This window comes from Arachis hypogaea, chromosome 15 (genome assembly GCF_003086295.3).
Source record: "Arachis hypogaea cultivar Tifrunner chromosome 15, arahy.Tifrunner.gnm2.J5K5, whole genome shotgun sequence".
In the NCBI taxonomy this organism is placed as follows: domain Eukaryota; kingdom Viridiplantae; phylum Streptophyta; class Magnoliopsida; order Fabales; family Fabaceae; genus Arachis; species Arachis hypogaea.
This window is the reverse complement of record NC_092050.1, coordinates 5,143,655-5,156,850: the sequence shown is the minus strand read 5'-3', so window position 1 is coordinate 5,156,850 and position 13,196 is coordinate 5,143,655. Positions and strand designations below refer to the sequence as shown.

Below are 13,196 nucleotides of genomic sequence, written 5' to 3'. Positions count from 1 at the left end.
GAGGCGCGGCTACGAGAAAGGGAGATGATGATGATAGAATACGGCTGTCTGGTAGGGAATTAGGGTGAGGTTACTCTTTAGAATTTTTTGTTTTTTTCTGGGTATCAATAGGGAAGGAGAAATTAGATTAGGGTTCATCGGAAGTAAAATAATTTTGTAGTGTATATGAATAATGAAATGTATTTTTGTTTTAATTTTTAAATTAATTCAGATATAAAATTATAAACTAAAGTTAATTGAATTTTGATTAAATTAAAAGGATTAGGGTGATTTTTGTCCAAATGAAAAGAAAAAGATATTTAAGTCTTTTTATTAAAATTAAATAAAATTTATTTTTTATTTTTATTAAGGTATAAGGGTGATTTAGTAAAAGTATTGATATAATTTATATTTAAAAAAAGAAAAATTAATTATTAACGTGGAAAACATAATCTACATGTCTTATTCTAATTTGTCCACATTTTTATTATATCGGTACGTATGAATTTATCATCGTACCGTAGCAAACACCTTTTTGATTTGTGTTTATCAAAATTTAAAAGTCTAATATAATCTCATATGTTAACTAATTTTCAATTTTAATGCTTACATTTATGTCTATTATAGTATTTTAAATTTTAAAAGTTATTTTACCAAACGTAATTGATGTTGCTTGTGTTTATTAAAAGCTATTTTTGATTTGATTTACTAAACATAAATGCTACCATTTTTAAAAAACCATCTTTTAAAAGTTAACTTTTATAAATTACTTTTAAAAATAGAAATTTTACCAAACTAAGCCTATGCCATTTATATATAGGGAAGAGCACAGATTTTTTTTTTGGTAAAAGAGCACACTTTTTTATTTGGATTTTTTGTCTGACGACAAAGCCCATTAATATTGAGCTGGAATATTGTGAAAAAATGTTGCAGGCCCAAAAAATGAAAGGATCAGTGGATCACAATACAACACGTGTGGAAGTTTTGGCGGGAAAATGTGAATGACAATTACGAAGAACGAACACCAGCAAACGAGCTTTGAATCTTTGATGTTTGTGATTACTGGTTAGAGAGTTTGAACCTTGAAGCTTTGGCTTCGCAAACTGGAAGAACAAGATCCCTTTCACTTCCTTTCCCAATTTCGTGAAACTCCGCCCGCACAGGAAGACTTATTGCGACTCTGTGCCTTTAAGGGGGAATCTGGTAACACCGGCAGACGAGGCTGCGCCACCGAGTTTCGCCATGTTCCAGACGGAATCTGCCGGCATCTTCATGTCTTCGCTGCCGGAGACTCAGAGCTCCGAAAGCTTTGACGCCGGTGGAAGCACTCAGGAGCAAGACGACGTTTTTCACACGCCGCCTGAGAAGTCGTCATTTCCGGCTTTCAACGAGTCGCTGGAGTTCGTCGATTTTGGTGATTCCCAAGGAGCGGGGAGCGTCAATTTGGAGAGGGATTCTGATTTAGGGTTCTGGGAGGTGCAGCTGACGGAAAGGGATGAAAGGGAATTTGTCTCTTGGAGCCCACGGGGAATTAAACGAGATGGTGTTGATGAAGATAATGATGAGTTGCAGGTTAAAAAATCGAAAATTTCAGAGCCACAATCAGGTAGTGATTTTTCTAGGGCTTATTTGGGGATTGAATCTCTGAAACCCAAGAGAGTAATGAGAATTGCATGGTTGATGTTGAACTTCTGCAAGTTGTTCCTGCTGAGGAACAAGTGTGTGGGGCCAATGAAATCTCAATACTGGAGAATGAAGGACATGAAGTGATGTGTGGAGAAGAAGATCAAAACATGGAGAATTCGGCTTGTGCACTGGAGATTCCTAGAGAAGAAAATGTTCAGAGCTCTATTGTTTTATGTTTTGAGTTTTCTAGCAGAGAAAGAAGTTGAGGACTTGAGCTCTGGTAACAAGGAAGCGGGTGGTGGTGGTGATGCTGCTGCTGATGATGATGATATTGGAAATGCTGATTTGTTGGATGTTGTGGAGATTAGTGGCATTGATTTCCCTCGTCTAAGGCGGTGGCCGGACGATGATAACAACAAAGTCTTATCCCAGTAGGTGAGATCAACTATATGATCAAATGCCATACCTTGTCATGAATCTTGTAAGAAGACTACAACTATTAGTACATGCAGATTATTTTCTATCAAGGTTTGGACTAGAACTGTGATAGAGAAACTTTGTTCAAACTTTATGATTTGCAGATTTCTAAATGAAAACCAAACCTGCTGTGAATGCTGTGAATGATATTGTATATTCTGTTATGGATTTCAATGCCGGGAAGACATGTAAGGACCCTGACGTTTTATCTGTGGCAAAAGCTTCAACTCTAATGAAGTAGTTTATTGTTATTTATATTAGTTTTTTGTGTATTTCAACTCTAAACAAATTTTTTTCTTGATCTCTATTATATATACACCACTATAGCTTGTTCAAAATTTCGAGTTACCTCATAGTTTGTTGCATATCCTTTAAAAAAGCTTTCTTGCTTAAATGAAATAGGTTATCGGCTATTAAAAAAAATGTTGGGGGTTAAAAGATTGACTTATTTACTATATTATTGAAATAGTAATGACAATGATAATGGAAGTATTTAATAATAGCCAACGTATGAGTTAGCGAAATGGCCAACTGTTTTATATATATATATATATATAATCCTAATAGAATGAATTTCTATTATCATATCCATTGGTCCAGGTAAATATTGATGAATTCAGACTTTTAGAAAATTCAACTACAGCCCAAAAATGTGAATATCAAATAAGAGAACTAGACTTCAGTCATATTGAGAATTCAGCTGGTACTCGTCTAAACCAAAGCCTAATTCAAACTTAAAGAATGCGTTGTTGCATTATGCTGACTCACCACAGATTAGTATGTGCACTGATGCTTATGCCATAAAGCTGTGTTCTCATTTTATTTGCCTATAAAAAAGTTGGGGTATGCAAGGCTTCTATGAGGGGAAAATTGGAGGTCAAAACTATTCACAAAACAAGCTACAATAGCATACAAAACTCTGGAGATTGTGACTCCGAATTTCAAGCTATATGTTACAATCTGCCTATACCCAAAAGGAAAAATAAGACAAAAAAAAAAAGCCACCAACTTGCATAGTTGGCAATCCAAGCTCAAAGAGGTTGCAAGGAAATTAAAAAACACAACCAACATGTGTTTTAAGATATTGCAAAATGTGCTGCAGACTCTCAGAACTGAAAAAAAAACCAGTGAAGAGTACTTAATTATGGACAAAATGTGAGTACACTGAGCTACTACTTGTGCTTGCTTGAGCACCAAAGCTTGATGTTGGGTGCAGAAGTTCTGCCTGTGGGAATGAACTATTAGATGGGACCTCTACCAAAACATCATGATCAGAACTCTCCTCAACAAAGTTCGAAGAAACTTGCAAGAGCGAGGCAGCATCAGGGGGCAAAGCAAACAGGCTTTTTGGACTATAGCAAGAGCCATCTTCTACAACTTCATTTCCCTCACTGCCAATCTTTATGGTCATTCCTTTGGGGCTCCTCATCATGGTCTTCAGTTCTGAAATTTGCAGGGATGAGTGTTAACAATGGGAACCCTCTCCCCAGTTAACAAATAAAATTATAATTAATAACTAAAATCAACATTATCAAACTCGAGAGTTTACCTAAATTTGGGGTGCTTATGTAAACTAAACCATAAAGCTGAAATCATAAAGTCAATTTGGGGACCTAAACTCGTAAACTCTCATGTTAACTTGTGATTTAGATAACCATGATCAAAATAGCATGCTGTATGTACATATTATTTTAAACCTAATATTCTATAATTTTGAATATAAACCAAATTATTTTACTGGTAATTTATGAAAAACTAAACTACTCTATGGAGAGGATCCAACTTTACCTATTCCATTACCCAACTATCACAACATTGTATTATTTCTTTAGGGGATGAATATTAGCAAAGTCGTGGCATCTGATGTGCTTTTATCTTAACTGAAGTCAATGGCTAACCTGGAGAGTTTTGATTTTGGCCATCACGCAATCTCTTCGCATTCGCAAAATTAGATGATGCTTTACCAGTTGATCCCTGACTAACAGATTTCGCAGCTGTGGTTTTACATCTCTGCATCCATAAGATACAAGGATGTGATTTCAGTTAAGCTTCTCTATACATAGTTTTATTTATAGCATTGAATTGAGATAATCAATTGGCACAAACCTTCAGGTAACTATAATGTTCTACCCATTTTGACTTTGACAGATTGGATAATGCAAGCCTTTTCAAAGTTTTGCAGTCCTCAGGTTTTGCCCCTAAGAAAGAGATATCGAAGACACCTTCCCCAAGAAGCTGCTGAAAATAAGTCAAGTTCTCCTTGAATTGAGAGCTATTGAACATGACTTTAAGGCTGCACATACATGACCAGCCGTGATAAGTCAATAATTGTATACATTTCGATCATTTTTTAAACATAAATATTGAAATATCTGTGTCAATTGCTATGATATGCTGAAATAAATGGCTTTGATTTTACTGGCATGCTCGAATTATGGCAATTTTGCATTAGATTTGCTATGTTATAACTTGCAACATTGAAGAAACACTATTGACCACAAATAAAAGAAATTCTAACCTATCAGGAAGTTTAGCAGTATCAACCATAGGAAGAAACTTCAGCAATAGCTGTTGGTCTTCATTTGTCATGTTTCTCACAAACTCCTTGTAGTTTACTACATCCTATTGAAGAAGCAATTATGTAAAGCATTCAACAATTTCATGGATACAAGATGCTACCTACCAATGTATAGGAAAGTGAGAAATACCAAAGGAGGACGACACTCACATTTAAATCTATTGAGCACAATGGGGAATTATGGTCTCCAAGTATTTGTACTCTCTCAAGCTGAGATTTGTCACTGAAATTTTGGAACAGATATATCAATGAACACATGGTATGTTTTTCACTACTTTAAAACAAGTTCTGCACATTTGTCTCAAACTCTCAATTACATCTTCCCCAAGTCACAATCTCAAATAAAATCGATAATATACACACGTTAATGAAATTTTCTTTTATCATGTTAATTAACAAAAATAAAATATAACGGACTGGGAATTAAGAAAGAAAACTTGTGTAAGAACGCATGCCTTTTAAGTTGCTCCTCCTGCATTTCTTGGTCAGCAGAATTCTCAACCTTGTCGACTCCATAGGATGAGAAGTTCATACCATTCAAATCATTATACACAAGAAAGGGACCAGAATCTGAATATGCTTCACTCACTAGGCATTGTTTGTTATCAACTGAAACAGCGCTAGCCTCAGACACCTCTTCGCGAGCTACATAACTAGGATGTTTTATAAGAACGCTTCCATGTCCTATCTCAACAGAGACCATAGGTGTTTCACTTTCAAACAGAAGTTCCTCTTCAGAAGATGTAGAAAAATAAGATTGCTGCTCATGAAGTATAGTGCATAAGTCTTTTGTTAGCTTCTCAACAGAAGAAGCCTTAGGACGACCCACACAAGTCCTCTTTTTGGAAGGCACCATGGCTTCCCAAACCACTGACTGAGCAGGACCTAAATAACCAAACCATTATATCAGAATGATGGTTTTTACAAAATACATATAGCAACCATCTTTGATATGCAGCACATTACATATTTTTTAAAATAACATCATATTACAAGTTCTTTAGCTAAGTCAACTGATGGCAAACAAGACAGAAAAATCAGAGGTATCATGATATTCTACTATTATCCACTAAATAAAAGTATTACCTAAGAATGTTATACAATAGTTAAAAGATAGATGAACCTATCCATTGTTGGAACTTCCCATTATAATGTTGAAAGACATAATTAGAATTTCTTGGTGGATATATATGTATGGGGAATGCTATAATGGTGAAGGTTAACAATATCACCTTTAATGTTTTCACTCTATAGGAGTGAAGGTTAGCAAACCCTCTAAGAGAATTCTAACCTTCACTGCTATCGGGTGAATGTTAGCAATCTTCACCCTTCACTCATGTATATAAGTTATTTATTGGATTAACTTTTCTTGGTGAAAAACATGAGGTAAATTAGAGGGAAGATTCACTTTGGTTTATCCAAATTCATTATCCGTTAGAGGCTATAAATTTAATATAACTCCAAAGAATTGGCCAATGCTTCCAAATTAGTTATGAAGACAGTGAAATCAGCACAGTATTTGTCCAACTCCAACCTGTCAAATCACTAGCATCTGTGCCACCAAATTGAGCACAACTCTCTGTGTTAGAGATAGCTGATCCTGAACTTGAACGATTGCTTGTATCTTCATCTACAGCCTTTCCAAATCCTTGGTTGTACTTGTAATCAGGGGTGAGGCCACCAGATACCACAACACTATCATGGTTCTGCTTTCGTTTTAAAGATTTCATTTCTTTGTTCTTATGTAATGATATAATCTTTACCCTGGAAACCCTTTGATCCTCACTATCATCAGCTTCTGCCCGAGCATGCAGAGGGGTATAATTTGCAAGTGTTCCCTTTGTTCTCCATCGAGATCCACACGCATTGCATAGCACTGGCTTCTCCGGTGGCCCATTGCGCCAAAGTGGTGTACCTGTTGCAATGCTCAATTGTAAGCTATCTACATCCATTAAGCACTCTCATTAACAATACAGAATTATCTCGGTTTCGATAGTCTATAAAGACGCATATTCATATATTCATATTTCCTGATAATCAAATTCATGATGCATAACAAACAACTTCAAGGCTGAGACAGCATCATCCATTAGTAACTCAAGTTTGAAGAGTTGACTGTTTTCCTTTTATCCGTCACTAGTTTCAGATGTTGTAGTAATGCATATCAATAATCTTTCCCCAGGAAACAAATTTTGAATTGATCAGGCACCTCAAGAAGGTAATGTTCAGACACAAACTGATAACATTCATTTACACTCAAACAGAACACAGTGATTGCATTTGAGCTGAAATGAGTAAATGTTGAAATGTTGAAAGCAAACTGGTATCAATGAGTTCCACACTAGGAAACCACATCGACATTACAAGAGAAGCAACAGAAATTTTCAAGGATTAAGTTGCAAGATTCTATTGAAGTGAGACATGTCTGAGGGATGAATACAATAACAATGCTTAGACCAAGAACCTCTGATACAACAAGAAATCAATCTCATATGGAAAATGCACACAACATTGTGAAAACATTTAAGAAGACAGGAATGGATAAACAATGGGCAAGTTTCCCAAATGCATAATTCCCTTCTCTTCTGTCCTTTCATATATAAATTCACACAATGCAAATGTGAAGACCTGAACTGTGGGTTGACTCATTTTGATAAACACCTTAACAGCAATAGTGTTCAGTCATCCTATCATCAAGTCCCATCTAATTGGTTTTGATTGAATTCAGCTTAATTTAGCTCCAGTTACATTTCTTCATCCTTCAAACAGACTCAAATGGAAACAAAAACCAACAAGGAATGAGGAAACGCATGAAAGTGGAAAAATCAATGAATGTTTTCACAACCTTTCAATCCCAAATGCTCTTGGCAACAAACACTAATTGAACTTTTCAATTAGGATAAATCCAGAATATTACTCAGACCACACATAAATATTTTTTATTAGTTTATATTGATTGGCTAGCACTCTCTCTTTGACACATCTCAAAATTATCAAGTAGTTGCAGAACACTCTCCATTAAATTGGTCAATAACTATTACAAAAAACCCAAAAAAAAAAAAGAAAAAAGAAAAAATATATATTGGAGAAACAAGAACTCACTTGTAACTCCACAGTGATAGCAAGGTCCTTGCTTGCCCATATCTCAATCTTTTTTCCAGAAATGAATAAAAAAAAGGAATATGAAGAAAAAGAGCAGAGAAAAAAAAGGGGAAAATAATTTATTTATTAAAAAATTAAAAAATGAAAATTCTTTGAAAATTATAATAGTTCTATGAAAGTCTAGTTTTTTTATCTTGTTCTTCAACAAACCCAGAATGGTATAAAAGCAGTAACCAATAGACCCAGAAAAAAGTTTGTCTTTACACAGTCTTAATGGAAAACAAATCAAATGAAGAACCAAAGAACAAGTAGAATTGAAGAGATTGATGTGTGTATTGTAACGGGGAATCTGTACAATCCAATGGAAGAGAAAAACAGAAATGGAGGAATCTCAGAAAATGGTTTGTGAAAAGAGGAAAGGAGGAAGGTAAGAAAAGAGAGAGAAGGAGGAACAGGTTTGTGTATATGTGACCTCTCTTTGTGTTGTGCATAGCAAGTAAATGTTTCAACTTTTTATTTTTTATTTTATTTTTATTTTGTGTGTGCCTTTTTCTGACTTTTTTTTTTTTTGCCCTTTCTATATTTCTTAACTTAATTACCCTGTTGTTGTTGAATGTTATTTCAAAAGATTTCAACTTGCTTTTGTGTTAAATCAGAAAGAAATTTTAGACTTTGTTTAAGCTTAACTTATAAGGTAAACAGAAGGGTTAGGATGAGGAAAATTATTTCTCATATATATCCTTTTGACTATGGACTTTTCTCCTTTGCTTGTCATCAATTTTTCAAACAACTTATATTTTATGTTATTAATATTAGAATTTAATTTTAATGTATTATGAATATAAAATAATTTTATATGTATATTTAATTATGTAATATTACGTCAGTAAAAATAATTATTTTTTATATTGATCGTATAAACGAAAAAATGAATGTAATTATATGATTGTACATTTTTTTATTTTAATTATATAATTTAATGAATTTTTTATACTATTAATACAATAAATTAAATTCTTTTCAAATCATTATCAAATAAAATCTAGAAGTATCTCATGTTCACCATCCATTTTTGGCCTCAAGACGGTTTTCTATTATATACTAATAAGAACTCATATACACTGAATATTTTGAGGTTAAAGATAAAAAGGAATTGAAGCTCACACCCAAAAAAAAATGAGAAAGAAACAAGGTGTATTTGGCCTATTCCAATTTCTTCCTCTTATTTATATATTTTTTAAATTAATAATTTGATGAGGATACTAACTCTCACTATTAAATATTCTTCCGTGTGTGATGACATGATGTTGATAAATATTGGGTGAGTTTTTTTATTTTTTTGGGAGAAAATAATAAGGGAATAAACATTCATGTGTCTGTGACTATTTGTGGTCACAAATCTAATTATCACCGTTGGATTAGGCTAATAAGATTGATCTAAGGGTCCTACGCGTCTTGATTTGAATATTACAAAATACTATGTTTTAATTGTGATGTTAATCCTGCGGTGATTAAGGAGTATAGTGACATGGCCACAAAAATCTCCGGTTATCATTTTAAGCGACGCCCCGTAACATGATTTACCAACTAAAAATTATAAGGAGCTAATAAAATATGTACAGTATACAATAAAAATTTAGAAATGTCCAATTCAATATTAAAAATATAATTACCAGTGTTATCTTTTTTTTATCAATTGAAGTTTTTAGAATGAGTAATATCATGATATGGTATCAAAAATCTAGATTCGAAAGGTCAATAGTTCGATCTTTAATAAATCCCAAAATCAACTTAAGTTTTTGGGATAAGATGTTTATTATCCCAAGTTAAACCCCAAAATAGTCTCTGAGATAGATTAAAAAAATGCACTATATTAGTCCTTGACCCTCATTTTCCAGATAACATGGCTTGATGACGTCGATTGTAAGTGACACATGTCACTTTATGATTTGGCTCAAACTAGTCCCTTCACCAATTTTTCTCATTTTTTCTATAAATTCAAAATTCTCAATATTTTTTAATGCATTAATTTTAATTATATTTTTCGCATGTTATTCAAATAAAATTGTTTTTATAAAATATTTTTTCTCTTGCCCTAATCGCCGTCTTGGAGTTGACGTGAAGGCATTTCAAGCACTTTCACTACCATCTCCAACCTCTTTCAGTGCTCTTATAAAATATTTTTTCTCTTGCGGATACCCCTAACCGCCGTCTTAGAGTTGACGTGAAGACATTTCAAGTTTCCCTTATTACCATCTCTGACCTCTTTCGTCTAGACTGCAGAGGTCGGAGATGGTAGCGAGGGTGCTTGAAGTGCCTTCAATCTAACTCATTTATACATAACAAAAACGTGTATTTTATAAGAAAAAAATGTTTATTTTAATTATTAATTTCTTGTTAAAAACATATGCTTTTTTATGAAAAAATGTGTCTAATCAATCATATAATTATTTTTTATAATAACATACTTATATATTACAAAATTTATCAATGTTAAATTATTAAAAAAATTATATAACTAAAACTAAAATCTTAAAAATTTTTATGAAAACTTGTATTTAAACGATATATGAAAAAATAGAATTGGAATTAGGGTATTTAAGATATTAAAAATTTTAAATTTAAAAAAATGAGAAAAATTTGATAAAGAGACTAGTTTGGTGCACGACATTCAATTTCAGGGACTAAAATGAGTCAGTTAATGCAAAGTGAGGGCTAATTTGGTGCATCTACAATGATGACATAATGGATGACACGTGGCACAAACGGACACGTGGCCAAATAACATTGTGACACGTGGCACAACCATCCACGTCAGCATGCCACGTGTCATTGGTCACCACATCATCATGTCATTACACGTGGCCATATCATGAAGTGACACGTGTCACTTACAGTCCACGTCATCAAGCCATGTCATCACGTCGTTAATGAAAAATGGGTCAATGACTAATATGGTGCACTTTTTTCAATCTCAGGAATGTAATTGGTGCAATTGGAATCTCAAGAACGATTTTAGTGCACGATGCCAATCTCAATGACCATTTTAGGGTTTAAATTTTATTATCCCTAATACCCGAATAGTTATTCCGGATAATATGAGTGATGTTTATTTTTTAACTCATATAGCCCATTGTACAATGAGCTTCTTGCTGAATTGAAATTCTTCACAATTTCTCTCTTGACTTTATTTACTGAAAAAACGTTGTTGTTGGTGGCTTTTTTTTTTTTAGGCAAAAGAAACGTTGTTGTTGGTGTTTTTTTTTTTTTTTTTGCTTAGGCAAATTAAAATTTCGGTATCAGCTGAAAGACTTGTACACAAAATGTAACTAGAAAAAAAAACATCTTATAAATATATCTTTTTAGGAATTAATTTTATTTCAGTTGGTTGAATAATTTGTTGGTAAAATAAAACTCACTTACGTAAATACATTGACAAAATATCCACTTTAAATGAAGATTCAATCTAGAATGAATTAATCATTAATTTACTAGATTAAGATATATAATTTGTACAAGAAGTCTCTAGTACGGGTTGTAAAATGGATCGGGAACTTGCGAGTCAAGATAGTTGTCGAATTATCTGACTGGAGCAATGGAGGTGGATATCTGCAAAGACACTTCGACGCTCAAGTCAAAATGGATCTAACAGGCATAAGGTGTGAGAAATAATTGAGTGCCTGAGGGGACTTCTGCCTCCTCTTTATATAGTTAGTGGTATTTATCTCATCTTATCTTATCTGGCTAAGATAAGAGAGGTATTTGAATTCAAATGTTGGTTAGAGATTGTAGGGCTGGTTTGAGCCATCATCATCTTATCTTATCTGGCTAAGATAAGAGAGGTATTTGAATTCGAATGTTGGGTCAGGATATTGGAAGTTATTGATCCGTCTTTGGGCCTTGAGGATGGCGCAATCTTGGGATTGCTGGGTTCGGTGACCGTTCCGAGGAAGGACCTAGAGATCGGGTCCGGAACAGTTGCCCCCAGAGCATGAGAGCATGCTTGCTTGGTCTCAATACTGAGTTGAAGGGAAGCCCGATTTTCTGTAGTTTGAGAGACTGTTAGGGACTTGGAAAGAGCGTGACGTCGTCCTACGCCGATTGATGGGATGTTGGTGAGTTTGGCTTTCCATGAGTTAGAAGACCATCGTCTCATACTTGTTTTGTGTGGCCTTTTTGGGCCGTTATTGTGAATTTATTTTAAGCCTTTTGGTGTGCCGATTTTCATCCTTTGCTTATTTAATTTATTTGGATATCTTTGTTTTTTGGATATCCGTTTTATTGGTATCGGGGTGATCGATCTCCCGTTAGCCGTTTACTTATTTGTATATTCGTTTTGTTATTTGAATATCCATTTTGTTGGCCTCGGGGTGATCGATCCCCGAGTCGTCGTTTTTTTATTTAGATATCTGATTTGCTATTTGGATATCTGTTTCGTTGGCCTTGGGGTGATCGATTCCCGGGTAGTCGTTTACTTATTTGGATATTTGTTTTGTTTTTTGAATATTCGTTTTGTTGACTTCGGGGTAATTGATCCTCAGGTCGCCGTTTTTTGTTATTTGGATGTTCAATTTGTTATTTGGATATCCGTTTCGTTGTCCTCGAGGTGGTCGATTCCCGGGTAGTCGTTTACTTATTTGGATATCCGTTTTGTTATTTGGATATCCGTTTTTGTTGGCCTCAATGTGATCGATCCCCGGGTAGCCGTTTACTTATTTGGATATTTGTTGTTTTTTGAATATCCATTTTGTTGGCCTCAGGGTGATTGATCTCCGGTTCGGCATTTTTTGTTATTTGGATATCTGTTTCGTTAGCTTCGGGGTGATCGATTCCCGGGTAGCCGTTTACTCATTTGGTTATCCGTTTTGTTATTTGGATATATGTTGCTTTGGTCTCGGGATAATCGATCCTGGGGCCGTTTTCTTATTTGGATATCTGTTTTGTTGGCCTTGGGGTGATCGATCTCCGGGTAGTCATTTACTTATTTGGATATTCGTTTTGTTATTTGAATATCCGTTTTGTTGGCCTCACGGTGATCGATCCCTAGGTCGCCTTTTTTGTTATTTGGATATCCATTTTGTTATTTGAATATCCGTTTTATTGGCCTCAGGATGATTGATTTCCGGGTAGCCGTTTACCTATTTGGATATCTGTTTTATTATTTGGATATCCGTTTTGTTGGCCTTGGAGTGATCGATTCTCGGGTAGTCGTTTATTTACTTGGATATCTGTTTTGTTGGTCTTAGGGTGATCGATCTCTGGAGTAGCCGTATTTAGTTCGTGCTGTTGGACAAGGCAATGTTTTTGAAAATATGAATTTCATTTGAGGTTTGGGTCTCTTTAAAACTTCCCGATGTGTGTAGGAATGAGTGCTCAGTAAGAAAATATAAGATTAAACAACTTAAGCAATTAATGAAAGTGAAAAAAGCAAAAA

At 34.3% G+C, this 13,196-nt stretch overlaps 1 protein-coding gene across 3 annotated transcripts; it reads right to left on the bottom strand.

Annotated features, from left to right (window-relative positions):
• Nucleotides 1-2,875: 2,875 nt before the first annotated feature.
• LOC112747810 (GATA transcription factor 26-like) lies at nt 2,876-8,377 on the bottom strand. Of its 3 annotated transcripts, none has more exons than XM_072218492.1 (9): nt 7,763-8,373; nt 7,322-7,419; nt 6,195-6,575; nt 5,116-5,545; nt 4,811-4,883; nt 4,601-4,704; nt 4,189-4,375; nt 3,981-4,092; nt 2,876-3,525 (listed from the first exon to the last, which is right to left on the bottom strand). In XM_072218492.1, exons 3-9 carry the CDS (start codon nt 6,388-6,390, stop codon nt 3,221-3,223), a joined length of 1,407 nt encoding a protein of 468 aa, XP_072074593.1. In that variant the 5' UTR covers nt 6,391-6,575; nt 7,322-7,419; nt 7,763-8,373; the 3' UTR covers nt 2,876-3,220. The 3 variants fall into 3 exon arrangements, with proteins under 3 accessions (XP_072074593.1, XP_072074592.1, XP_025651786.1); XM_072218491.1 differs by having other exon boundaries at nt 7,289-7,419; nt 7,763-8,253; XM_025796001.3 differs by lacking the exon at nt 7,322-7,419 and having other exon boundaries at nt 7,763-8,377.
• Between the last annotated feature and the right edge of the window lie 4,819 nt (nt 8,378-13,196).